The sequence below is a fragment of the Scyliorhinus torazame genome, chromosome 2, assembly GCF_047496885.1.
Source record: "Scyliorhinus torazame isolate Kashiwa2021f chromosome 2, sScyTor2.1, whole genome shotgun sequence".
NCBI lineage: Eukaryota > Metazoa > Chordata > Chondrichthyes > Carcharhiniformes > Scyliorhinidae > Scyliorhinus > Scyliorhinus torazame.
This window is the reverse complement of record NC_092708.1, coordinates 269,212,643-269,239,668: the sequence shown is the minus strand read 5'-3', so window position 1 is coordinate 269,239,668 and position 27,026 is coordinate 269,212,643. Positions and strand designations below refer to the sequence as shown.

Here is a 27,026-nt window from a genome sequence, read left to right as displayed (position 1 = left end):
AGCCACGATCGTATTAAATAGGGGAATACGCTCAAGGGGCTGAATGGCCTATGCCTGCTCCTATTTCATTTGTTCTTAGGTTTTTAAGCGCCTTGAGGATTGTGACATTATACAAATGTACAGCATGTGAAGAATTAATGTTATGTTAAGCCTAGCCACTAGAGGGAGCTAAGGGACAGTACTATAAATTGCACTGGCTCTTGGGCTTGGAAGGGAAGATTAGATTGGAGCTGAAGAAGACAAGATTCATAGTGTATTGCAGAGCTAGTTAAGATATAATAGTTAGTAGATAGAGATAGTGTTAGTGAGCGTAGTTTAATTCTTACATGTATGTTTGCTATTTAGAATAAGTGTCAAACTCAATTTAGTAGTATTAATAAAATTAGTTTAGTTCTTCAAAAGAGCTTTGTGAGTCTTTGTGATCACTACGCCTTCCATCCTGGAAAACCGACACAAAGATTACCACAAGGATGTTATTTTTGCTCGGTGCGGTATAAGTGTAAGTTTGAGGTTGAAAGCGTATGCTAATTTGAACACACTTTTTCAAACTCTTTAATGGCCTTGTTCTAATCTTTCTCAGCATCAAGCATGACCACTTTTGCTGGGGAGCCCAACATGTGCCCACGGTGTGGGAAGAAGGTCTACTTTGGTGAGTCCAACACATCACATGAGCAATTGTTCACTGGCAGGTAGCAGGCACTGGCTTTGACGATGATATCACGTTCCCCAATGAGAGATGGGTTTGACAGGATGGTAGAGTTGGAGAGTTGAGGTTGCAGGGTTGTAGCTTGATCACCCTGGAGCTCAACAATGGGCCATGCTTTGAGATTTAATGGCAGAGAGGGATGTCATTTTAGCCCCACCCCCAAGTTGTCGCATCGACACTTGACTACAAGACTTTCTTTTCTCGGTCAAATTGGAATTGTGGCTGAAATGAGAAGGAATGTATTTTCTAAACTGCGCTCTCTTTATTATTCACAGCTGAGAAGGTGACATCACTGGGCAAGGATTGGCACCGTCCTTGCCTGCGCTGTGAACGTTGTAACAAGACTCTGAATTCAGGAGGCCATGCAGAGGTGAGCAGAGGATTATATCGCACTGAACAGATGGTGACAAAGTCAAGTCCAAGCAATCAAATGGTTCACTAAAGCTCCAATCGGGCAGGCAGGCAGTGCACTGCCTACCATATTAGTAATGGCCATATTTGATTTGATTTATTATTGTCACATGTATTAGTATACAGTGAAAAGTGTTGTTTCTTGCATGCTGTACAGACGATGCATACCGTACATAGGGAACGAAGGAGAGACTACAGAATGTAATATTACAGTCATAACTGGGATGTAGAGAAAAGGTCAACTTAATACGAGCTAGGTCCATTCAAAAGTCTGATGGCAGCAGGGAAGAAGCTATTCTTGAGTCGGTTGGTATGTTACCTCAAACTTTGGTATCTTTTTCCCGACGGAAGAAGGTGGAAGAGAGTATGTCCAGGGTGCATGGGGACCTATGTCCTTTACCTGGCCCCTGAAACTGGTATTCGCACTTTGCATACACAAATTAGGGGCCTAATCCCATTTGAGACCCTATTAGATTGCCTTCAGGAAAATCAAGCCAATGTGCCAACAAACAGGACAATAAAGTTCCTTAAAGGGACCACCTTGGCTGCAAACAAAAAGACCAGGGGCGAAATTCTCCATAAGCGGCGCGATGTCCGCCGACCGGCGCCAAAAACGGCGCAAATCAGTCCGGCATCGCACCGCCCCAAAGGTGCAGAATCCTCCGCCCCTTGACCGGCCAAGCCATAACCTTGAGGGGCCAGGCCCGCGCCGGACTGATTTCTGCCCCGCCAGCTGGCGGGAAAGGCCTTTGGTGCCCCGCCAGCTGGTGTGGAAATGACATTGCCGGGCGGCGCATGCGCGGGAGCGTTAGCGGCCGCTCACGGCATCCCTGCACATGCGCTATGGAGGGAGTCTCTTCCGCCTCCGCCATGGTGGAGACCGTGGCGAAAGCGGAAGTGAAAGAATGCCCCCACGGCACAGGCCCGTCCGCGGATCGGTGGGCCCCGATCGCGGGCCAGGCCACCGTGGGGGCACCCCCCGGGGCCAGATCGCCCCGCGCCCCCCCCCCAGGACCCCGGAGCCCGCCCACGCCGCCTTGTCACGCCGGTAAGGTAGGTGGTTTAATCCACGCCGGCGGGACAGGCATTCTAGCAGCGGGACTTCGGCCCATCCGAGCCGGAGAATCGCGGGGGGGGCGCCAACCGGCACGGCGCGATACCCGCCCCTGCCGAATCTCCGGTGCTGGAGAATTCGGCAACCGGCGGGGACGGGATTCACGCCAGCCCCCGGCGATTCTCCGACCCGGCGGGGGGTCGGAGAATTTCGCCCCAGGTTTTCATAGATACTTAGCTGAATATGAAATTGTGAGGATTAAGAGTGTACACTCAATCTCACATTCAAAGAACAAGAACTGCCCTTTGATCTGGCTGCTAACTTTCCATCCCACCCGCCTCGCCCCTCCTCCCATCCTCGCTATCAATCGTCCATTTCGCTCACTGCCCCGACACACTTACCTGAGAGCTACTCTACTATCTCCAACCCTGCTTCCTGATAATGAGACCCAATATCAGCCCAGTACCCGGGCTTCAACATTCAGGCACAGAGCACACCACATTCTAGCCTCAAAAATGGACATGTCTAAATTTCTACTCCAAAGAATGAATCCATTTCACACCAGCAGGTTGTGTGAGAACTGAATTGTTAATGATCTGCAGTTTAATGATTGGACATTGTGGTATTATCAGGTATTGCAGTACCCGAGAGGTTGAAGACCATTGGTTAAACCTAAGAGTTTACCATTGGCTGTTTGATATGTAGCTCCGCCCTGAAAGGCGGGGTATAAGAACCGGTGCCATCCCAGCAGCCCTCATTTCTGTACCGGGAACAGTTCTAGTCTATTAAAGCTTTCAGTTATGTTACTACCTCATCTTTGATTATAATTGATTGTGCATCAGACATAAAATGGAAATCATTTAAATTAATGTAGCCTAAATTCTGATGGACCCCATCACATTAAATCATCACCACGAGGGTCCATGTTTTAAAATGAAGCAGGCAACAAACAAATAAACCGTCCTATAATGCAGGATGGAATATAAGCAAAAGCAAGGCCCTCTCGATAGCTCCTGACAGTAGAACAAGTAACAAAGAAAAATTACAGCACTGGAACAGGCCCTTCGGCCCTCCAAGCCTGCGCCGATACAGACCCTCTATCTAAAACTGTCATCTATTTTCTAAGGATCTGGATCCCTCTGCTCCCTGCCCATTCATGTATCTGTCTAGATACATCTTAAATGATGCTATCGTGCCCGCCTCTACCACCTCTGCCGGCAATGCGTTCCAGGCACCCACCACCCTCTGCGTAAAGAACTTTCCACGCTTATCTCCCTTAAACTTTTCCCCTCTCACCTTGAACTCGTGACCCCTAGTAATTGAGTCCCCCACTCTGGGAAAAAGCTTCTTGCTATCCATCCTGTCTATACATCTCATGATTTTGTAGACCTCAATGAGGTCCCCCCTCAACCTCCGTCTTTCTAATGAAAATAATCCTAATCTACTCAACCTCTCTTCATAGCTAGCGCCCTCCATACCAGGCAACATCCTGGTGAACCTCCTCTGCACCTTCCCCAAAGCATCCACATCCTTTTGGTAATGTGGCGACCAGAACTGTACGCAGTATTCCAAATGTGGCCTAACCAAAGTCTTATACAACTGTAACATGACCTGCCAACTCTTGACTTCAAAACCCCTTCCGATGAAGGAAAGCATGCTGTATGCCTTCTTGACCACTCTATCGACCTGCGCAGTCACCTTCAGGGTACAATGGACCTGAACACACAGATCTCTCTGTACATCAATTTTCCCCAGGGTTTTTTCATTTACCGTATAGTTCGCTCTTGAATTGGATCTTCCAAAATGCATCACCTCGCATTTGCCTGGATTGAACACCATCTGCCATTTCTCTGCCCAACTCTCCAATCTATCTCTATTCTGCTGTATTCTCTTCACTAACTGCTACTCCACCAATCTTAGTGTCATCTGCAAACTTGCTAATCAGACCACCTATACCTTCGTCCAGATCATTTATGTATATCACAAACAACAGTGGTCCCAGCACGGATCCCTGTGGAACACCACTGGTCACAGTTCTCCATTTTGAGAAACTCCTTTCCACTACTACTCTCTGTCTCCTGTTGCCCAGCCAGTTCTTTATCCATCTAGCTAGTACACCCTGGACCCCATGAGACTTCACTTTCTCCATCAGCCTACCATGGGGAACCTTATCAAATGCCTTACTGAAGTCCATATATATGACATCTACAGCCCTCCCCTCATCAATCAACTTTGTCACTTCCTCAAAGAATTCTATTAAGTTGGTAAGACATGACCTTCCCTGCACAAAACCATGTTGCCTATCACTGATAAGCCCATTATCTTCCAAATGGGAATAGATCATATCCCTCAGTATCCTCTCCAGCAGCTTCCCTACCACTGATGTCAGGCTCACTGGTCTATAATTACCTGGATTATCCCTGCTACCCTTCTTAAACAAAGGGACAACATTAGCAATTCTCCAGTCCTCCAGTACCTCACCCGTGTTCAAGGATGCTGCAAAGATATCTGTTCAGGCCCCAGCTATTTCCTCTCTCACTTCCTCAGTAACCTGGGATAGATCCCATCTGGACCTGGGGACTTGTCCACCTTAATGCCTTTTAGAATACCCAACACATGCCGACTTGACCTCGAGTAATCAAGCATCTATCCCTAACCTCAACATCCGTCATGTCCCTCTCCTCGGTGAATACGGATGCAAAGTATTCGTTAAGAATCTCACCCATTTTCTCTGACTCCACGCATAACTTTCCTCCTTTGTCCTTGAGTGAGCCAACCCTTTCTCTAATTACCCTCTTGCTCTTTATATATTAATAAAAGGATTTGGGATTTTCCCAAACCCTGTTTGCTAAAGATATTTCATGACCCCTTTTAGCCCTCTTGATTCCTCGTTTCAGATTGGTCCTACATTCCTGATATTCTTCCAAAGCTTTGTCTGTCTACAGTCGCCTAGACCTTATGTATGCTTCCTTTTTCCTCTTAGCTAGTCTCACAATTTGGTTCCCTAATCTTGCCATTTCTATCCCTCATTTTCACAGGGACATGTCTGTCCTGCACTCTAATCAACCTCTCTTTAAAAGCCTCCCACATATCAAATGTGGATTTACCTTCAAACAGCTGTTCCCAATCCACATTCCCCAGCTCCTGCCGAATTTTGGTATAGTTGGACGTCCTCCAATTTAGCACTCTTCCTTTAGGACCACTCTCGTCTTTGTCCATGAGTATTCTGAAACTTACTATTCCCAAAGTAATCCCCGACTGAAACTTCAACCACCTGGCCGGGCTCATTCCCCAACACCAGGTCCAGTATGGCCCCTTCCCGAGTGGGACTATTTACATACTGCTCTAGAAAACCCTCCTGGATACTCCTTACCAATTCTGCTCCATCTAGACCTCTGACACTAAGTGTATCCCAGTCAATGTTGGGAAAATTAAAATCTCTTATCATCACCACCCTGTTGCTCCTACATCTTTCCATAATCTATTTACATATTTGTACCTCTATCTCACGCACGCTGTTGGGAGGTCTGTAGTACAGCCCCAACATTGTTACCGCACCCTTTTCTATTTCTGAGCTCTGCCCATATCGCCTCACTGCTCGAGTCCTCCATAGTGCAGCTGTGATATCCTCTCTGCACAGTAATGCAACTCCTCCACCCCTTTTACCTCCCTCTCTATCCCGCCTGAAGCATCGATGTCCTGGGATATTTAGCTGCCAATCATGCCCTTCCCTCAACCAAGTCTCAGTAATAGCAATAACATCATACTCCCAGGTACTAATCCAAGACCTAAGTTAATCTGCCTTACCTACTACACTTCTTGCAATAAAATAAATGCACCTTAGACCACCAGTCCCTTTGCGTTCATCATCTGCTCTCTGCCTACTCTTCCCCTTAGTCACGCTGACTTCATGATCTAGATCCTTACAGGCTTTAATTACTACCTCCTTACTGTCCACTAACCTCCTCATTTGGTTCCCATCCCCCTGCCACATTAGTATAAACCCTCCCCAACAGCGTTAGCCAAAGCACCCGCAAGGACATTGGTTCCAGTCCGGCCCAGGTGTAGACCGTCCAATTTGTAGTAGTCCCATCTCCCCCAGAACCGGTCCCAATGTCCCAAAAATCTGAACCCCTCCCTCCTGCACCATCTCTCAAGCCACGCATTCATCCTGCCTATTCTTTCATTTCTACTCTGACTACCACGTGGCACTGGTAGCAATCCTGAGATTACTACCTCTGAGGTCTGACTTTTTAACTTGGCTCCTAACTCCCTAAATTCTGTTTGTAAGACCTCATCCCGTTTTTTACCTATATCATTGGTGCCTATATGCACCACGACAACTGGCTGTTCACCCTCCCCCTTCAGAATGTTCTGCAGCCGATCTGAGACATCCCTGACCCGTGCACCTGGGAGGCAACATACCATTCGGGAGTCTCGTTTTCGACCACAGAAATGCCTGTCTACTCCCCTTACAATTGAATCCCCTATGAGCATAGCCCTTCCACTCTTTTTCCCGCCCTTCTGTACAGCAGAGCCAGCCACGGTGCCATGAACCTGGCTACTGCAGCCTTCCCCTGGTGAGCCATCTCCCCCAACAGTATCCAAAACGGTATACCTGTTTTGGAGGGAGACGACTGCAGGGGACACCTGCACAAGAAGTTGCATTTCTGTCGTGTCTTTCACAGCTGTAGGTCACCCAAAGCACTTTAAAACAAGCATTTTTGAAGTGCTGTCACTGTTGTAATGGTGGAAATGTGAAAGCCAATTTGCGCACAGTAAACACTCATAAACAGGAATAAGATAAATTACCAGATAATCGATTCTAGAGATAAGGGATGAATATTGGCCGGGATCTTCTGTAACCCCCAACTCCTCTCCCCACCCTGGCGGGTTTCCCATGGCAGATGAGGCGAACCATTGGTCGCCAGTAGGATCATCCAGTCCCGCCAAAGTCTCTGGGCTTTTGCATGGCTTATTGACCCGCTGTCAGGGAACCCGCCGTTGGAGATCGGCTTTGGCCAACTGGTGGGAAGGGCAAGAAAATCCTGCCCATTGTCTAGGACACCGAGCAGAATTCTCAGTGCTCTTCATATAATGCAAAGGTACTTTTGCATTTGTCCGAAACAGGGCTTAGCCAGGGTAAGTGAGAGTGTAACACGAGTGCTTGACTGTTAAGTGCTTTTGAGACATCCTGTCATGAAAGGTGCTATAGAAATGCTAGTCTCTCCTTTCTTTGTCACTGCTGTTATGTAGGTGAATGTAGCAGCTACTTTGTGAATGGCAAGGTCTCTTCAAGAGCCCAATTATTCTACTTTTAGTGGCTTTTGGTTGACGTCAGTGCAGATGTTGCTCATTTCCGAATTTTAGCTTTTGCACAAATGACAAATAAAAGTTAGAAATCCCAAACTGGAAGGAAATGTGTGACAATAGCAAAACAGTGAAAGGTCAGGGGTTCTACAGATGGCTTATGGGATCAGGATTCTCATCCTTGGTTGACAGAGTTCCCCCTTTAGAAAGATGGATAATTGGAGCCTGCTGTCAATATGGTCCTACATGTGCTGCGGGATTCTCCGTCGACGGGATCCTCTGCCCCACCGGCAGTGCAACCACTTGCACTTCCCGGCAGCGTGGGGTAGCCCATATGGGCAGCATGGTAGCATAGTGGTTAGCATTGTTGCTTCACAGCGCCAGGGTCCCAGGTTCAATTCCTGGCTGGGTCACTGTCTGTGCAGAGTCTGCACATTCTCCCCATGTCTGTGTGGGTTTCCTCCGAGTGCTCCAGTTTCCTCCCACAAGTCCTGAAAGACGCCAGAATGTGGCGACTAGGGGTTTTTCACAGTAACTTCATTGCAGGGTTAATGTAAGCCTTCTTGGGACAATAAAGATCAAGATTATTATTGGCCGCGTCGTGCAGGAAAATGGGGCTGACGGGAGGGAGAATCCGGACCGTGGTATTTATAATTTTTGGCCACTATTTTAATAAAATATTTAATCTCACAAGCTCCAACATGAGCAAAGTGCAGGAGAAATAGAGGCAAAAGAAAATAAGAAATAGGGGCGGGAATAGGTCTGCTCTGTCATTTTGTAAGATCATGGGCCTAAACTCCACTTTCCTGTCTTCCCCCCATAACCCCTGACTGCCTTGTCAATCATAAATATATCCAGCTCACCCTTGAATATATTTAATGGCCCAGTCTCCACTGTACGCAGGGGAAGAGAATTTCAAAGATTCACTACCATCTGAGGGAAGAAGTTGCTTCCCATCCCTGCCCTCAATTGGAGACCCAACTACGTTCCCTAGTTCTAGATTCCCCCTTGAGAGGAAGCATCTGCCCTAACGAGACCTTCAGATTCTTATACGTTTCAACAAGATCACCTCTCATTCTTCAAAACTCCAATGAATACAGGCCTCTCCTGCTTAAACCTCCCTCATAAGAGAACCCCTTCACCCCAAGAGTCAAAAACCGGTGAACCTTTAATGAACTGCCTCCAAAGCAGCCGTTTCTCAAACCTGCCCCTCGCCTGAGGGTTAACCCTCGGGTTATATCACCACCGGTCAGCTCTCTCTCGAAAGCGGAGAGCAACCTATAGTTCTCGGGGGCTATGATGACTTTCATTTCATCCCTCCTTAAATAAACATTACATAGTACTCTAGGTGTGGTCTCACCAACAGCCTGTACAGTTCTAACAACCACATTCACATCCAGCCCTCCTGCAATAAAGGCCAAAATTCCACTTGTCTTCGTAATCATTGCTGCACCTGCATGGTAACATTTTGTGTTTCATTTACAAGAACGCCTAGGTCCCTCTGTACCACAGAGTTCTGTAGTTTCTCTCCTGTTTTTCCATTTCTCCTGCCAAACTGAACAACCTCCACATTTTCCGGCATTATACTCTATCTGCCAAGTTTTTGCCCGCCCACTTAACCTATCGGAGTCTCTTTGCAAACTTTTTGTATCCTCCTCACAATTTGCTTTCCCGCCTATCTTTGCATTGTCAGAAAACTTGGCTACAATACCTGCAGACCCTTTATCCGAGTTGTAAGTTTAGATTGTAAATAGTTGAGGCCTAATCCCTCTGGTACTCCACTCGTTGCCATTTGCCATCCTGAAAATTGCTATTTGCAATGCCCCTTGTCCCACTACGTTCTATAGGCTAGTGCCTGAGTTACAATAGTGGGTCAAGGCAATCCTCATGAATGCTTTTGAAGCATTTGTATGCTGGTGTTCTCATAGAGTACTTTCAAAAGCCTGGCATTTTTTTGTGAATCTGCTCCAGTTGTTCAGCTATTCAGAAGATGAATCAGGCTGCTGATGTGCTGTGGGAAATTCAACTTCCATCATACTTCAGCTGCAGATGGTGTTGTTCACTGGAGCCGACCTAGTTATATAATCCGGTAGAACATTTCACAATTTTAAAACGGTGAATAGAGAACAGGGTCAACAAACAACACCAACTTACATTTATATAATGCCTTTAATGGAGCAAAACATTGAGGTGCTTCAAAGCACTCCTTTTTTTGGTTGGTGTCAAATGGGCGACACGGTAGCACAGTGGTTAGCACTGTTGCTTCACAGCACCAGGGTCCCAGGTTTGACTCCCGCTTGGGTCACTGTCTGTGCGGAGTCTGTACGTTCTCCCTGTGTCTGCATAGGTTTCCTCCGGGTGCTCCGGTTTCCTCCCACAAGTCCCAAAAGATGTGCTGTTAGGTGAATTAGACATTCTGAATTCTCCCTCAGTGTACCCGAACAGGCGCCGGAATGTGGCGACTAGGGGGTTTTCACAGCAACTTCATTGCAGTGTTAATGTAAGCCTACTTGTGACAATAAAGATTATTATGATTATTAAATTTTGGCTGATAGGTGTCCTGAAAAGCACCTTGGGACATTTTACAACACTCGAGGCGCTACATAAATGCATCTAGTTATTGTTGAGCTGCATCTATTCCTGTTCGATTCCCGGCTGGGTCACTGTCTGTGCGGAGTCTGCACGTCCTCCCCATGTCTGTGTGGGTTTCCTCCGGGTGCTCCGGTCTCCTCTCACAGCCCAAAGATGTGCAGGTTAGGTGGCTTGGCCATGATAAATTGCCCTTAGTGTCCAAAGAGGTTAGGTGGGTTACTGGGTTACAGGGATAGGGTGCAGGCGGGGACTTAGGTGGTGCTATTTCCAAGGGCTGGTGCAGACTCGATGGGCCGAATGGCCTCCTTCTGCACTGTAAATTCGATGATCTATGATCACCTCGCATGCTTTTTGCAAGCACAGATATCAACTTATTCAGCACCTAGCTCCAGTTCAGCCAACCCGCACTGGTTCGGCAACTTCTTCAAAAAAGGCAGAGGGTCAAATTTTAATTTTGGGATGGGGGGTTAAGGATTAGCTAAGAGTTGAGTGGAGCAGAATACGTGGAGTGAGCCTGATGCCGTGGGAAACCTGGATTTTTCCCTGTCTCTTCTGGCAGATCATTCTGTGTTCCCAGCCTCTGCCACGGTCAAATGCCTCAAATATTTGTCCCTGACGCTGTTCCCCCTGGCTGCGTTCTGTGGCTATATCAGTCCAGTGACAAGGCACATTCACTTAGTCTAAATTCAGGTTTGCAAAGATATTTTCAGTTTCCCCCTTCTACATTTCACTGCAGCACAGCAGAACATCTGCAGTGTAACCAACAAACACGCAGAACGACACAAAAGGACATGACATTGTGTCACTATATTGAAGAAGAGCGCGGGAGTTGTCCCCAGCGTCTTGGCCAATATTTATCCATCCACCAACATCATAAAAAACAGATGGCCTGGTCATTATCACATTGCTGTTTGCGAGAGCTTGCAGCGTTTAAATTGGCTGCTGCGTTTCCAACATTTCAACAGGGTGTGACAATTCAAAGACACTCTCTGGCTGTAAAATACTTTGGGATGCCACGAGGTTGCGAAAGTCACGATTATAAATGCAAGTTCTTACTTTCAACAGCATTCACTGTAAGTTGTAGAGAAACCCTGCCAACTCCATTGCCTGTCTTTTTTTTTTCTGTCCAGTGAGAAAAGTTAAAACCAGCACCCAAAATCTTTGAATGTGCCAATTTGGAGGGGAATACAGTGGGGTACTTTTCGCGAAAGAACTGCAGGGGTGAGGAAAATCCCACCATATATCTTTAACAAGAGGCTGAATACAGTGCACCTCTCTGGGAGTGGTGTGAGATGAGAATCGCCATGGTTTCCAAGTCATCATTTGACAGCCAGGATGGTTTTTTTTGTCTAATACTTACTGTCTGAGCCAGAGCATAAATGAGCTGAAGTTCGCCGTTATTTGGGAGGCAGGCTCACTGAGTCCAGCAGTTCACTCAGCAACACAGTGAAGGACAGGAAGATGTTGCGAGGGATCCCTTCCCCTAACTCGGGCCATGAAAGGTTTAAGGTCACATTTGGCTGTCAATTGAGGGGCAAAATTCTCCGACCCCCCGCCGGGTCGGAGAATCGCCGGGGGCTGGCGTGAATCCCGCCCCCGCCGGTTGCCGAAGTCTCCGGCGCCGCGCCGGTTGGCGGGACCCCCCGCTCGATTCTCCGGCCCGGATGGGCCGAAGTCCCGCCGCTAAAATGCCTGTCCCGCCGGCGTAAATTAAATCACCTACCTTACCGGCGGGACAAGGCGGCGCGGGCGGGCTCCGGGATCCTGTGGGGGTCGCGGGCGATCTGGCCCCGGGGGGTGCCCCCACGGTGGCCTGGCCCGCGATTGGGCCGACCGATCCGCGGGCGGGCCTGTGCCGTGGGGGCACTCTTTCCCTTCCGCCTCCACCACGGTCTCCACCATGGCGGAGGCGGAAGAGACTCCCTCCACTGCGCATGCGCGGGAATGCTGTCAGCGACCGCTGACGCTCCTGCGCATGAGCCGCCCGGAGATGTCATTTCCGCGCCAGCTGGCGGGGCACCAAAGGCCTTTTCCGCCAGCTGGCGGGGCGGAAATTTGTCCGGCGATGACCTAGCCCCTCAATGTTGGGGCTCGGCCCCCAAAGATGCGGAGCATTCCGCACCTTTGGGGCGGCTCGATGCCCGTCTGATTTGCGCCGTTTTGGGCGCCAGTCGGCGGACATCGCGCCGTTTCCGGAGAATTTCGCCCGAGGTGACTAACTGGAGCTGGATGTACAACATCAGGCTAGGGAGGGAAAGGGATACAGTTGTGTCATTTCCTTAGTGAATGGCCGAGCAGGCTCATGCCGCTGAATATCTTCCTGTTCCCGTGTGACAAGGAGTGGTCTGGGGTTGGGATCCAGGCCTGTGTTGCAAGAATTGCTTTGCTGATGACAGTTAGTAAGATAACTTTAGTAACTAATAATGAATGTTTTGACATTCTGATCATAAGGTGAAGTGAAAAACACCCAAATCATTGCATCATATAAATCTCACATAGAAGGAGGCAGTTGGATTCATAGTGAAAATCCCCAACATAGACTCACACCGACTCATCATGGGGCAGGGGGGGGACTTTAACTGCATACAGGATCCCCGGACAGACAGATCAAACCCCAAGTCAGGGGAAAAAAAAATCAAACATGGCAAAGCAATTGAATGTTTTGATGGAACCGATGGGGCAGTGGACCTGTGGAGATTCACACACCCAGAGGTGAAGGAGTTCTCCTTCTCCCAGGTACACAGGGTATATGCTAGAATCGGCTTTTCATGGGAAGAACCCGAGGATCATCAAGAAGGTCCTGCAAATGAATAGAAACATGGAAGGCTTGGCCTTCCCAAATCTACATTTCTACCACTGGGCGGCCACTGCAGAATGAGTGAGGTGATGGGTGAAGGAACTGGGAGCAGAATGGGTGAAAATAGAGGAGAGTTCCTGTATAGGGATAGCCCTAGTCACAACCGCGTTCCCAGCCCACTCCGACCAAACTCTCAAGGAGCCCAGTGGTAGTAGCCAACTCTCCGGACATGGTACCAAATGAGGCAGAATTTGGCAGCAAATGAGGCCCAACCGAAATGGCCACCATGGCCCCCATCTGTAACAACCACAGGTTTACTCCCACAATAATGGACACCACCTTCAAAAGGTGGAGGGAGACAGGATGAGAGGCACTGAAAGTTAGGGACATGTACAAGGACAATAAGAGTAGCGATCCTGGGGGAACTCATGGAGAGACTCCAGTTACCAAGAGGAACGACCTGAGATACACTCAGGTCAAAAACGTCCTCCTCAAAGAAACAACAATGCACCCCCCTGATACCAGGACCAGTTAGTGAAGAACTGGTGGACACAAGCGACCTAGGGAAGGGAACTGTGCGGACCTCTACAGATGCCTCGTGGGGGAAGTACACTCCCCCCTGGACGAGATGAGGAAAAAATGGGAGGAGAAATTATGCATAGAGATAGGGGGAGGACTCTGAATCAAAGCATTACACAGGGCGAACCTCACCTCCACATACACAGGGCCGAACCTAACACAGCTAAAGGTGATGCACAGAGCGTACCTAACCAGAACCCGAATGAATGGGTTCCTTCCGGAGGTGGAGGACAAATGTGAACGGTGCCAGGGAGGCCCGGCCAACCATATCCACATGCTCTGGGCCTGCCCCAGAGTTGTCGGGACTGGAAGACCTTTCTAAGGTGATGTCCAGGACTGTGGGAGTGACGGCGGAGCCATGCCCAAAAGTAACAGACTTTCAGGGTTTCAGATCAGCCAGAACTCTTTATGGGGAGGGGGATTGGCGCCTTAGCCTTTGCCTCTCTGATCGACGCCAGAGACCTGCTGTCCGACCTGGTGGAATTTCTCAGACTGTGGAAAATAAAATTTGCCATCCGGGGTCGGAAGAGGGCTTCCACAGGACGTGGAAATTACGAGTTGTGAAATATAAGTGTAAACCCAATAAAAACATTTTTTTTTAAAAAAGATGGCAGCTGTGGCTCTGAGAGTTCAAACGGTTGTGGGTCCAAGCCCCAGTCCAGAGAGCAAGGGCCAGTCTGTAACTTGTTCTCGTGTGTTGCTTTCAGAAAGTGCTGATCCTTGTTCTGCTATTAACAAATTCTGCTATGCCACCTGCTTTAATCTTTAACACAATCACTGCCACTCGCTTTCTCTTGTGTCCATGACAACGCTGCCATTTAATCTCTCCTGGGGCGGGATTCGCTCCTTTCCGGCGGGGCGGGGGTCCCGGCGGGATGGAGTGGCGTGAACCACTCCGGCGTCGGGCTGCCCAAATCCGCACCTTTAAGGGCCAAGCCCGGAGCTAGGCCCACGTCAGAGTGGTTGCCGTCCCGCCGGCTGGCATGGAAGGCCTTTGGCGCCACTCCAGCCGGGCCAAAGGGACTCCGCCAGCCGGCGGAAGTCCGCACATGTGCGGGAGCGTCAGTGGCTGCTGACGCCATCCCCGCGCATGCGCAGGGGGGGTAACCTACGCGTCGGCCATCGCAGAGACCTACACGGCCGACGTGTAGTGAAAGAGTGTCCCCACGGCACAGGCCCGCCCGCGGATCGGTGGGTCCCGATTGCGGGCCAGGCCACCGTGGGGCCACCCCCCCGGGGCCAGATCGCCCCGCGCCCCCCCCCCCCCCCCCAAGGACCCCGGAGCCCGCTCGCGCCGCCAGGTGCCGCCAGTAAGCGACCTGGTTCAATTCACGCCGGCGGGACCGGCAGAGCAGCAGCTGGACTTCGGCCCATCGCGGCCGGAGAATCGCCGGGGGGGGCCCGCCGATCGGCGCGGCGTGATTCCCGCCCCCGCCGAATCCCCGGTGCCGGAGAATTTGCCGGCCGGAGGTGGGTTGGTTTTCATGCCGCCCCCCCCGGCAATTCTCCGACCCAGCGGGGGGTCGGAGAATCCCGCCCCTGATCTCCAACAGATCCTTTGACCTTCCATTTTGCTCCCACCCCTCTTCAGCAGAATAAATTCCATCGCATTTCTACCTCTCTTCAGCTATGAAGAAGAGTCATCTGGACTCAAAACATTAACTCTGTTTCTATCTCCACAGATGCTGCCAGACCTGCTGAGTATTTCCAGCATCTCCCCTTTTTATTTATTTCAGATTTCAAGCATCTGCAGTATTTTGCTTTTCTTTGAGTGATCCGTTGTGTCCAGGCCAATATTTAACCCTCAACCAACAATAAACCACTGAGATGTCCTAACATTTTGAACAGCGCTATCAAAATGTAGGCTCTTTCATAATTGCAATAGTGTGGAGACGGAGCAAGAGCTCCTACAATAAGGTCACTGTAGGTTTTTTGACTCCTGACCTTCACGGTTCTAAGAAAATATTTCAACTAAATCATGTTAACATTGCTTTAATTATTGGCAGGGCCCAGGAACATTTGTTCCTCAGTCGAATGATTCTGAAATGAATGCCTGTTTACTTCAATTAGTGTCAAGATAGAAAGGCCTTCATGCTGTGCCTCCCTCAGTATTTCCCTGCTGGGGATACACAGAAGCCATGTATTGCTACTGTAGCCTTGTTACAGGAGACCTGTGTTTTACTGATCTGTCACAGATTATATCCTGGATACCCATTACAGGCCAGCATGGTCAACACTGGGGAATGTTAGGAATCATTTGTGACGTGCATGATTACAAACCGACTGAAACATTTACAGCTATCACAAAGGAAGGAACAGATTTAAGTAGGCATCTAGCTGGATTTGGAAACAGGCTCACGAGATTGTGCTCACATTGCCATTTTCCACTTTTCGCACAGCACTTTGAGACATGTGGTAGTCATGAACGGTGCTATATAAATACAAGTCCTTTTTTCTTTCAGTACGCTGGGGAGAACTCGCTCCCCTGCTATTTTTCCACTCAGTGGCTGTGGGATTTTCAACAGCTACCTGAGAACAGCCAGTGCCTTGGTTTAACATTCCAACCAGAAGATGGTTTGACAGTGCAGCTCTCCCTATTGCATGGAATTACCAGCCTGCGGTATGTGCTCAAGTCTCTAGAGTGGGTCGTAAACGTTTTAATTCAGAAGTGAGAGTCCTACCACTGAGTCTGCTCTGATACCTATACAGATAAGATTGTATGTGATGCCCCCCACAGTAGGATTGCCTGTTGAGTCTTGGTTCAGGTGCTGAAAAATGGCAGCACTAGTGCCGGCACCAAGCCTCCTCTTCAGAAATAGAGGGGAAAACGGCAGGCCACCAACATTTTTTTAAAGCATTAACAAAATGAGACAGGGTAAAAGTGACCCCAGTAAATAGACAGCCTCTCCACAATTAATGTTTACTTGTGGAGCTCTCGTCCTGTTTAGGCACATTTGTTCATTGGCTGTGCAAGTTGGAGTACAATCTGCTGCCTCACGGCATAAACTGACTCTGATGTCAGTTCCTTCCCAGACACCGGGACAGATTATGTCAAAGCAGATGTTTTCTGACAATTTCCATGTGCTGTCAGCCAACATCTTGCTCAATTTCCTGCCTGATTTTGTGTAAAATGTCAGGATCTTTTCTCTTCTGTGTCAGGAGATCAAGAGAGTGCCCTGTCAGCCAATGGGTGGTGATGTTTACATAGCTTACGGTGTGGAGAGTGATTCACAATTTTAACCTGCTGATTTACACAAAGGTGTTACACAATTACACAAAGGTAATTAAGAAAAGGAAAATGAAAGTCATCTGTACCTTGACAAAGATTATTTTCTGGCCCGCTTCTCCTCCCCTCAATAGCGCAATACTGCTGCTTTGTAAAGGTGGCTCAGCAGCCTGTCCTCAGGGCCCTGCAGGGAGCTGTCGTAAAGTGGTGTTGGGGTTCGATGAGTGACTTGCTCTCAGGGTTTTATTGGGATGTGAGTTGACTGATTTGTCGGTAACTGCTAGTTCTGAATCCGTCAGTGAAATTGGCCGTGTGCAGAAGTGCAAAAGAAAAGTAAAGGGAAAAGCTCTTCAGGTGGAGTGTAGTCTTTTTCTTCGGCGATCACTCGCTAACGAGTATGATTGTTCATCTGAGAAACTCCGTGTCACTGGTCATGGTTCTGTGGGTTCTTTCATGGCTGATGAGCCTGACCCTAGAGCTGCATTTTCGACCGCACACTTGGCAGGTGTTTCCAGGAGGTGGGACCGGTCCTTGGATTCTCACTGGTATTCCTCTCCCAGGCTCCTTTTCCGGGCCTCCTCTTCCCGCCAAGTGTCCTCAAGGAATTGTGTCCCTTCAATCAGGAGGTTCCTCCAAGTAGGGCTCTTCTGAGCTAGGGTCTCCCAGGCGTTGATGCCAATGTTGCTTTTCTTGAAGTAGGCCTTCAGCCTGTCTTCCTTTGTCCTCCTCTTGTTCGGGACACTTCCTTCAGCTGGGTGAAGAAGATTTGCTTCGGCAGTCGAGTCTCTGACATCCTAGACAGATGGCGGCTCAGCGGAGTTGGTTTCAGATGATCATGGACTAGTGCTGCTTATTAAGGACACTGCTGTTAGTACGCCTGTCAGAATCAAAGAATAATACAGCTCAGAAGAGCCCTTCAGCCCATCGGGTCTGCGCCAACGCATGAAAAACATCTGACCTGCCTACCTAATCCCATTTGCCAGCACTTGGCCCATAGCCTTGAATGTTAAGTCGTGCCAAGTTCTCGTCCAAGTACTTTTTAAAGAATGCAAGGTAACCCACCTCTACCACCCTCCCAGGCAGTGCATTCCGGACCGTCACCACCCTCTGGGTAAAAAGGCTTTTCCTCAAATACCCCCTAAACCTCTTGCCCCTGACCTTCAACTTGTGTCCCCTCGTGACTGACCCTTCGACTGTTCTCCCAGCTGATGAGTAGAATCCGTGTCAGACAGCATTGATGGTACCTCTCCTTGAGGTGGTGTCTGGACGTAGTCCAAGTTTCTGAGCCATTTGGAGAGTTGGGAGGACGACTGCTTTGTACACGAGGATCTTTGTGTCAGAACGGACGTCGTAGTCATCAAAGACTCTCACCCTTCGGCATTCGAAGGAAGTGCTCACGGATTTGATATGATGTTGGATTTCCACATCAATGTCAGCCTTAGATGAGAGGTGGCTCCCTAAAGTCTGGGAAATGTTACACCTTTGGGAGAGGCTCTCCATTGATCTTGATGGAGGGAAAGACCGGATCTTGCCCTGGGGCAGGTTGGTTAAGGACATGAGTCTTCTTGAGGCTGAGGCCGATTCTTTGGTATGCTTCTGTGAAGGTGTCAAGCATGGCTTAGAGATTTGCTTCTTTTTTTTTTTAATTTAGGGTACCCAATTCATTTTTTCCAATTAAGGGGCAATTTAGCGTGTTCAATCCACCTAACCTGCACATCTTTGGGTTGTGGGGGCGAAACCCACGCAAACACGGGGAGAATGTGCAAACTCCACACGGACAATGACCCAGAGCCGGGATCGAACCTGGGACCTCGGCGCCGTGAGACTGCAGTGCTAACCCACTGCGCCACCGTGCTGCCCCAGAGATTCTCTTCTGAGAGAGTGGAGATGGCGATGTCATCTGTATCCTTAAGCTCCATGAGCGATGTCAGTGGTGTTTACTTCCTGGATTTCAATCGGTTAAAGTTGAAAAGTTTTCCATCCACCCTGTAGACAATGTCCACTCCACTGGGAAGCTTGCTCTTGACAAGATGAAGGATAGTGACGATGAAGGTGGAGAAAAGGGTGGGGGCAATGACACATTCCTGCTTGACTCCAGTCTTGACCTCAAAGGTTTCCGTCGGTGAAGGCTGTGGTCGACACCTTGCTGTGGAAGAATCAGAGGATGTTGATGAATTTCTCTGAACTGTCGGCTTTTAACAGGGTCTTCCGTAGCACTTCCCGATTGACTGAAGGATTTGCTGTGAGAGGGGGTCTCAGCAGTGTTATGCTTTTTGCCACTGGATGGAACTCTCTGCTTCACAAGAACATTTAGCAGCATTCACACCTAGCTTGTTGAGGGTGGGCTTCGTGAATGGTACTGCCGGGTGACCTCGCCTTTCCATCATGCAACCGTTTTGGTTCAGAGAGACTGACATTTCTACCGCGCTTTGCACAACCTCCCAAGTTGCTTCACAGCCAATGAAGTACTTTTTAAAAACCTGTCCACTGGTGTAATTTAGGAAACATGGTAACTCGGAAAGGTGTTTTCCACAGGTCGGTGCAGGCTCGATGGGCCGAAGGGCCTCTTCCGCGCTGTATTATCCTGTGATTCTCTGAAAGCAAAATCCCACAAGTAGCAATGTGTGAATGAAGGGTTTTTGTTTTAACGAGATGTTTGTTACGAGCTGCTGGTATTTGAATATAACCAGTGAATGGAATTGTTGCCTTCTTACTGAAATGGTCTTTCTGTTTGACTCTGCAGCATGATGGACAACCCTACTGCCACAAGCCCTGCTATGGAATCCTGTTTGGACCAAAAGGTAAAATGGTTCAAGTTGAAAGATATATGATGGAGGTGGAATTGATTGTAGATGCTAACACAAAATAGGTGATGGAGATTCAGCAGCTCATTATCCTTCCATTCACTTCACTGATATTTAAAACTGATCTTCTCTGATTCAGATCCCAGTGACCTGTGCTGAGAATGATCCCCCTCCCACTGGGATCCAGAGACCTGCACTTAGAATGACCCCCCTCTCACTGGGATCCAGTGGCCTGTGTGTAGAACGGATCCCCCTCCCACTGGGATCCAGAGACCTGCGCTTAGAATGACCCCCCTCTCACTGGGATCCAGTGGCCTGTGTGTAGAACGGATCCCCCTCCCACTGGGATCCAGAGACATGCGCTTAGAATGCCCCCCTCTCACTGGGATCCAGTGGCCGGTGTGTAGAACGGACCCATTTCACTGGGATCCAGTAGCTGGTGTGTAGAACGGACCCCTTTCACTGGGATCCAGTGGCCGGTGTGTAGAACGGACCCATCTCACTGGGATCCAGTAGCCGGTGTGTAGAACAAATCCCCCCCCCTCACTGGGATCCAGTGGCCGGTGTGTAGAACAAATCCCCCCCCTCACTGGGATCCAGTGGCCGGTGTGTAGAACGGACCCCTCTCACTGGGATCCAGTAGCTGGTGTGTAGAACAAATCCCCCCTCACTGGGATCCAGTGGCTGGTGTGTAGAACGGACCCCTCTCACTGGGATCCAGTGGCTGGTGTGTAGAACGCCCCTCACTGGGATCCAGTGGCCGGTGTGTAGAACGCCTCTCACTGGGATCCAGTGGCCGGTGTGTAGAACGGACCCCTCTCACTGGGATCCAGTAGCCGGTGTGTAGAACGGACCCCTCTCACTGGGATCCAGTGGCCGGTGTGTAGAACGGACCCCTCTCACTGGGATCCAGTGGCCGGTGTGTAGAACGGACCCCTCTCACTGGGATCCAGTGGCCGGTGTGTAGAACGGACCCCTCTCACTGGGATCCAGTGGCCGGTGTGTAGAACGGACCCCTTTCACTGGGATCCAGTGGCCGGTGTGTAGAACGGACCCCTCTCACTGGGATCCAGTGGCCGGTGTGTAGAACGGACCCCTCTCACTGGGATCCAGTGGCCGGTGTGTAGAACGGACCCCTCTCACTGGGATCCAGTAGCCGGTGTGTAGAACGGACCCCTCTCACTGGGATCCAGTAGCCGGTGTGTAGAACGGACCCCTCTCACTGGGATCCAGTGGCCGGTGTGTAGAACGGACCCCTCTCACTGGGATCCAGTAGCCGGTGTGTAGAACGGACCCCTCTCACTGGGATCCAGTAGCCGGTGTGTAGAACGGACCCCTCTCACTGGGATCCAGTAGCCGGTGTGTAGAACAAATCCCCCCCCTCACTGGGATCCAGTGGCTGGTGTGTAGAACGGACCCCTCTCACTGGGATCCAGTGGCTGGTGTGTAGAACGGACCCCTCTCACTGGGATCCAGTGGCTGGTGTGTAGAACGCCCCTCACTGGGATCCAGTGGCCGGTGTGTAGAACGGATCCCCCTCCCACTGGGATCCAGTGGCCGGTGGGCAGAACAAACCCCCCTCACTGGGATCCAGTGGCTGGTGTGTAGAATGGATCCCCTCACTGGGATCCAGTGACCGGTGTGTAGAACGGACCCATTTCACTGGGATCCAGTAGCTGGTGTGTAGAATGGATCCCCCTCACTGGGATCCAGTGACCTGTGTGTAGAACGGATCCCCCCTCAAAGAACAAAGAAAGGTACAGCACTGGAATTTGCCCTTCAGCCCTCCAAGCCCGTGCCGACCATGCTGCCCATCTCAACTACAATCTTCTACACTTCCTGGATCCGTATCCCTCTATTCCCATCCTATTCATGTATTTGTCAAGATGCCCCTTAAATGTCACTATCGTCCCTGCTTCCACCACCTCCTCCGGCAGCGAGTTCCAGGCACCTACTACCCTCTGTGTAAAAAAACCTGCCTCTTACATCTCCACAAACCTTGCCCCTCGCACCTTAAACCTATGCCCCCTAGTAATTGATCTCTCTACCCTGGGAAAAAGCCTCTGACTATCCACTCTGTCTATGACCCTCATAATGTTGTAGACCTCTATCAGGTCGCTTCTCAACCTCCGTCGTTCCAGTGAGAACAAACCGAGTTTATTCACCCTCTCCTCATAGCTAATGCCCTCCATACCAGACAACATCCTGGTAAATCTCTTCTGCACCCTCTCTAAAGCCTCCACATCCTTCTGGTAGTGTGGCGACCAGAATTGAACACTATACTCCAAGTGTGGCCTAACTAAGGTTCTATATAGCTGCAACATGGCTTGCCAATTCTTATACTCAATGCCCCGGCCAATGAAGGCAAGCATGCCGTATGCCTTCTTGACTACCTTCTCCACCTGTGTTGCCCCTTTTAGTGACCTGTGGACCTGTACACCTAGATCTCTCTGACTGTCAATACTCTTCAGGGTTCTACCATTCACTGTATATTCCCTACCTGTATTAGACCTTCCAAAATGCATTACCTCACATTACCTCACTGGGATCCAGTGGCTGGTGTGTATAACTCACCCTCCCTCTCACTGGGATACAGTGACCTCTGTATTTATTTAAATAAATAAAAATCAGTGGGAGATCCCAGCTGCTCTCCTTCCAGGAATGGACACATGGAGCTTCAAGGTAAGTGTTACAGCTGTAATTCTTCTCACTGGCCCTGCCTAGACTGCTCTGTAGCTTTTCTGGGGGGTGGGGAGGGGGGGTTTGTGGGGTCTCTTTAGGTAGGATCCCTGTGGGGGTCCACTTATTACAGGGGTCGCTGTGGGGGGGGTCCTCCTATAACAGGGGCCCCTGTGGGGGATCCCCCTATAACAGAGGCCCCTGTTGGGGGTCTCCCTATTACAGGGGTCGCTGGGGAGGTGGGGAATGCGTGTCGGGTAAGGCCACCTCCATACTTGGGGTGGAGGGGATGACCCAGGCATTCTGGGGGTGGGGAGGCTGCTATGCAGTGTGGGGGGGTTGTCGAGGCTGATTTGTGATGTGGAGGGGGGGGGGGCCTGCTGCCGGACCTTGCTATTGGGCCACCCACTCAAAATGGCAGCCAGATAGCAGGATTCTCCCGGGAATCCCTCATATTCCACGCCATGCATAAATTTGCATGGCAAGGGATACTGAATTGCTTGCCAGTTTGCGCTCCCAGAGGGATATAAACTGGTTGCAATTCAATCCCAGCGTCTCCCAAATGGAGAATCCTGCTCTATACGGTAGCACGGTAGCACAAGTGGATAGCACTGTGGCTTCACAGCGCCAGGGTCCCAGGTTCGATTCCCCGCTGGGTCACTGTCTGTGCTGAGTCTGCACGTTCTCCCCGTGTCTGCGTGGGTTTCCTCCGGGTGCTCCAAAGACGTGCAGGTTAGGTAGATTGGCCATGATAAATTGCCCTTAGTGAGCAAAAAGGTTAGGAGGGGTTATTGGGTTACAGGGATAGGGGGGAAGTGAGGGCTTAAGTGGGTCGGTGCAGACTTGATGGGCCGAATGGCCTCCTTCTGCACTGTATGTTCTATGTCTTTGGGAATGTGGCCGTCATCCATTAGATGCACATGGCCCAGCCCAATGGAGTCACCACTGACTCAAGGGCAAACATTCTGGGGATCCCTGCATGCTGGTGCACTCTTCCATTTGGCAATCTGTGCTGCTGGGCAGAAGCAATGTAATATCTTGAAAATATCCCTGGATCATTAATTGGCCCATTGTCGGACTCTACAGTCTTGGATAGTACAATACTTTAAATCAGACTGACAATTGAACTGAACATTATGTTCCGATACCAGAGTCCCATGCAAAACATTCATCATATTCCCTAAGTTGGCCTCCAGCTGTTCTATCTGTGCTTATTAGTGTTGCCGTGTTTGTAAACTGCTGTTCTAAATATCAGAAACTCGAGGTCATTTGTATTCCTGCTCCCAGCATGTTTTACACCATCAATGCATTTTGTTAGGAACTAGAGGAGTAACTTGAGAAGCCTCCAGTTGACCTGTTCCCTTCCCTACCTTATGAAAACAAAAACTTTGGATAGCACCGTTAACACTTCTGTAAAGCATCATGGATGTTTTATTAGGTTAAAGGTATTATATGCATTCAGCTGGTGTTATAGTTTAAAAAGGCACTTCACGGGATTGGTATCAGACAAGAATTTGAAAGCAAGACCCATTAGGACAGGTGCGAAAAACATGGTCAAAGAGTTAGGTTTCAAAGATTGTCTTGCACAAGGAGAGAGGTAAGGAAGTGGAGAGGTTCAGGGAGAGAATTCCAGAACGTAGGGTCCTGAAGGCAAGTCCACCAGCGATGAATCGATGAGAATGGGGGATGCTCGAGAGACCAGAAATGCAGGAGCTCAGAGATTTTGAAGGCCTGTCGGGCTAGAGAGATTACAGAGATAGGCAGATGCAAGACCATGTAGGGATTGGAGCACCCCCATTTTAAGTAGGATTGCAGGGCCTCTCAGCAGTTAGAAGCTGTATAGAAGTGCATCTTCCTCCATTTCCCTCCCTCGTGATCTTTCCTTACTGTGATTCCAGGGGTCAATACTGGAGTTGTCGGAAGCTACATCTACGAGAAGAGTGACACTGCTGGGGGCCAGTGATGGGTGTACCAGACTCCAGGAGAATCCAAGTCCAACATTGTGCTGTTTCCTCGCTAATGCAAAGTGCACAAGACACTGTATTCACCATAACACACAGTAATAATAGTTTAGAACTAGATGTGTCCGGAAGTATTAAATGTAGTTTGACCTGTAGTGTGCAACCCGTGTGAGCTGTCATGGGGCAGGGAGGCAGCTCGGAGAACCTGATGGCCTCCTGTCACTATCTCCCAAATTTTAACATAGCTCCGAGCCGTTCACAGCTCTTAACACCACCGTGAATTTGCCAAAGCGATTGTCAGATCTCAAACTGGAGAGTGATGGTGAGGGCTAAGTCAGCAACTCTTTTGAAAGCCAAGGACCAGCTGAAATATTTTGCAAGCACCATTGCAGTAACAGCAATCTGTGAGCAACAGATCTGTGTGTGATATCGCTCCTGTATTCTGAAACTTTATGTATTAGGCTGTCTATCCCGCTCTCTCACTGTGCATCCCAATTTCCACCTGTTCCAAGTGGACAGATGTTCCTGTAACTACAGTATTATATTGTGCAAAATTCATTTTTTTAAATCTTGTTTTTTCTAAAAGGCATCAACAAAGTGAAGCTTTCTGTTACCAATGCAGTAAAAAAAGTTTAAATGCTATTCAGTTATGTTTTATTGATAATAAACTATGCCAAACGTTTCTGGACCTCTCTTTTAGTTTTATTCATCTACCTTTCAGCTGCTAAGTCAGCTCGGGGCACACAGTCAATATATATTTTCTCTTCAAATTTTTTTTTAATTAAAAAATTTTTCCAATTAAGGGGCAATTTAGCGTGGCCAATCCACCTGCCCTGCACATCTTTGGGTTGTGGGGGCGGAACCCACGCAGACACGGGGAGAATGTGCAAACTCCACACGGGTCTAGGGTCGAACCCGGGTCCTCAGTGCCGTGAGGCAGCAGGGCTAACCACTGTGCCACCGTGCTGCCCCATTTACTTACCCTTCTGCCACTCTCCCGAGGGCACTGACGCACAAAATGCAAGCCCACTGGTCTGCCGGAATTCTCCGTTTGGGAGACTAAGGGCCTGATTCGTGCTGTGCCCAGCGCAGATCCGGGTGCACTGGGTGAATCCTGGGAGAGCCCCAAATCAGGCTCAGCGCCGGGCATCAGACCGATCACAGGTCACCTGACTCGCTCTGCTTGGCGCAATCTGGATCTCGCCCTCGCAGGGCAAAATCCAAATTTGCATATTTAAATGAGATTAATGGCTTAAATACTCGGACGCCGGATTCATCCGGCGTCCCGGAGTCAATGGCCACGCCTGTGAGACCTTGCCAAGGCATTGTTTCATACTGGTCTACACAAACATGGACCATGCAAAATGGCACCTTAAGGCCAGGTGGTACCCTGGCACTCCCCCGGCACATAGGAAACTTGGCACTACCAGCCTGGCACTACCACCCTGGTACTGCCAGGGTTCAGGCCCGGAGGTGGGGGGAGGGAGTGGAAACAAGGTTGGGGGGGTGGAGGGTGATACAGAAAGTGGGTGGGTTGAGAGATCAGGGATGTTGTGCAAAATGGCACTAAATGGGACGTTTAAGGGGTGTCTTGACAAATACAGTGAGAAGTCTTACAACAACAGGATAAAGTCCAACAGGTTTGTTTTGAATCACTAGCTTTCGGAGCGCAGCTCCTTCCTCAGGTGAATTAAGTGGTGGGTTCCAGAAACATATATACAGACAAAGTCAATGATGCAAGACGATACTTTGAATACGAGTCTTTGCAGGTAATTAAGTCTTTACAGGTTCAGACGGTGCGACTGGAGAGAAATGAAATGAAATGAAATGAAAATCGCTTATTGTCACAAGTAGGCTTCAAATGAAGTTACTGTGAAAAGCCCCTAGTCGCCACATTCCGGCGCCTGTTCGGGGAGACTGGTACGGGAATTGAACCTGTGCTGCTGGCCTGCCTTGGTCTGCTTTCAAAGCCAGTGATTTAGCCCGCTAAACCAGCCCCAGGACAATCACAGGTTAAAGAGGTGTGAATTGTCTCAAGCCAGGACAGTTGGGAGGATTTTGCAAGCCCAGGCCAGATGGTGGGGGGTGAATGTAATGCGACATGAATCCAAGATCCTGGTTGAGGCCGTACTCATGTGTGCGGAACTTGGCTATAAGTTTCTGCTCAACGATTCTGCGTTGTCGCGCGTCCTGAAGGCCGCCTTACCCGAAGATCAGAGGCTGAATGCCCTTGACTGGAAGGGAACATTCCTGCCTGGCGATTCGTCGTGCGATGTCTGTTCATCCGTTGTTGCAGCATCTGCATGGTCTCACCAATGTACCACGCTTCGGGACATCCTTTCCTGCAGCGTATGAGGTAGACAGCATTGGCCGAATCGCACGAGTATGTACCACATACGACTCGCATTCGTGATGCTCCACCCCCTGAAAAGCAGTGTACTCTAGGAGTACGCCGCGCCACGTATCCAAGGCCTTAGGCCATTGACCACGATGCTCCGTCCCCGACCGGCCGAGTTCACGACAGCGCGGGACACGTGTGGTCTCACCCGTCATGAACTTAGTGGACTCAGTCAGGGTTGGGCCGATCCACAGGCAGGGGAGTCTTCATTCGGGGCTAGGGGCACTGGGGGCGGGCGGTCTGGGGCGGGAGCGGTCGAAGGGGGGTACTATTTTGGCGGTCTGGGTCTGCGGGCTGAGTCCGCCATGAAGCAGGGCGCGGCTGCTACAGGCTGCCACCATGTGCATGTGCGGCCACGGACCCGGCAATGCTCCGGGGCCATATCGGTAGCTAGAGCTGGGCGCTCTACGCTGCCTCCCTGCGAGCCTCCAGCAAAACGGCGAATCGAAGGCTACCTTGCACCAGTATTTCTGGCTTAAAACACCACCGTTTTCAGTCTGGTGTGGGGG

At 49.7% G+C, this 27,026-nt stretch overlaps 1 protein-coding gene across 1 annotated transcript in view; it reads left to right on the top strand.

Annotated features, from left to right (window-relative positions):
• Positions 1-24,567, top strand: part of crip2 (cysteine-rich protein 2) — a 123,636-nt gene extending 99,069 nt beyond the window's left edge. Inside the window, exons 5-8 of the mRNA XM_072487183.1 lie at positions 581-649; positions 982-1,076; positions 19,419-19,476; positions 24,057-24,567. Coding sequence (XP_072343284.1) covers positions 581-649; positions 982-1,076; positions 19,419-19,476; positions 24,057-24,121 — 287 coding nt within the window. The 3' untranslated portion in view covers positions 24,122-24,567. The remainder of the gene's footprint in view (positions 1-580; positions 650-981; positions 1,077-19,418; positions 19,477-24,056) is intronic.
• The last annotated feature ends 2,459 nt before the right edge of the window (positions 24,568-27,026 follow it).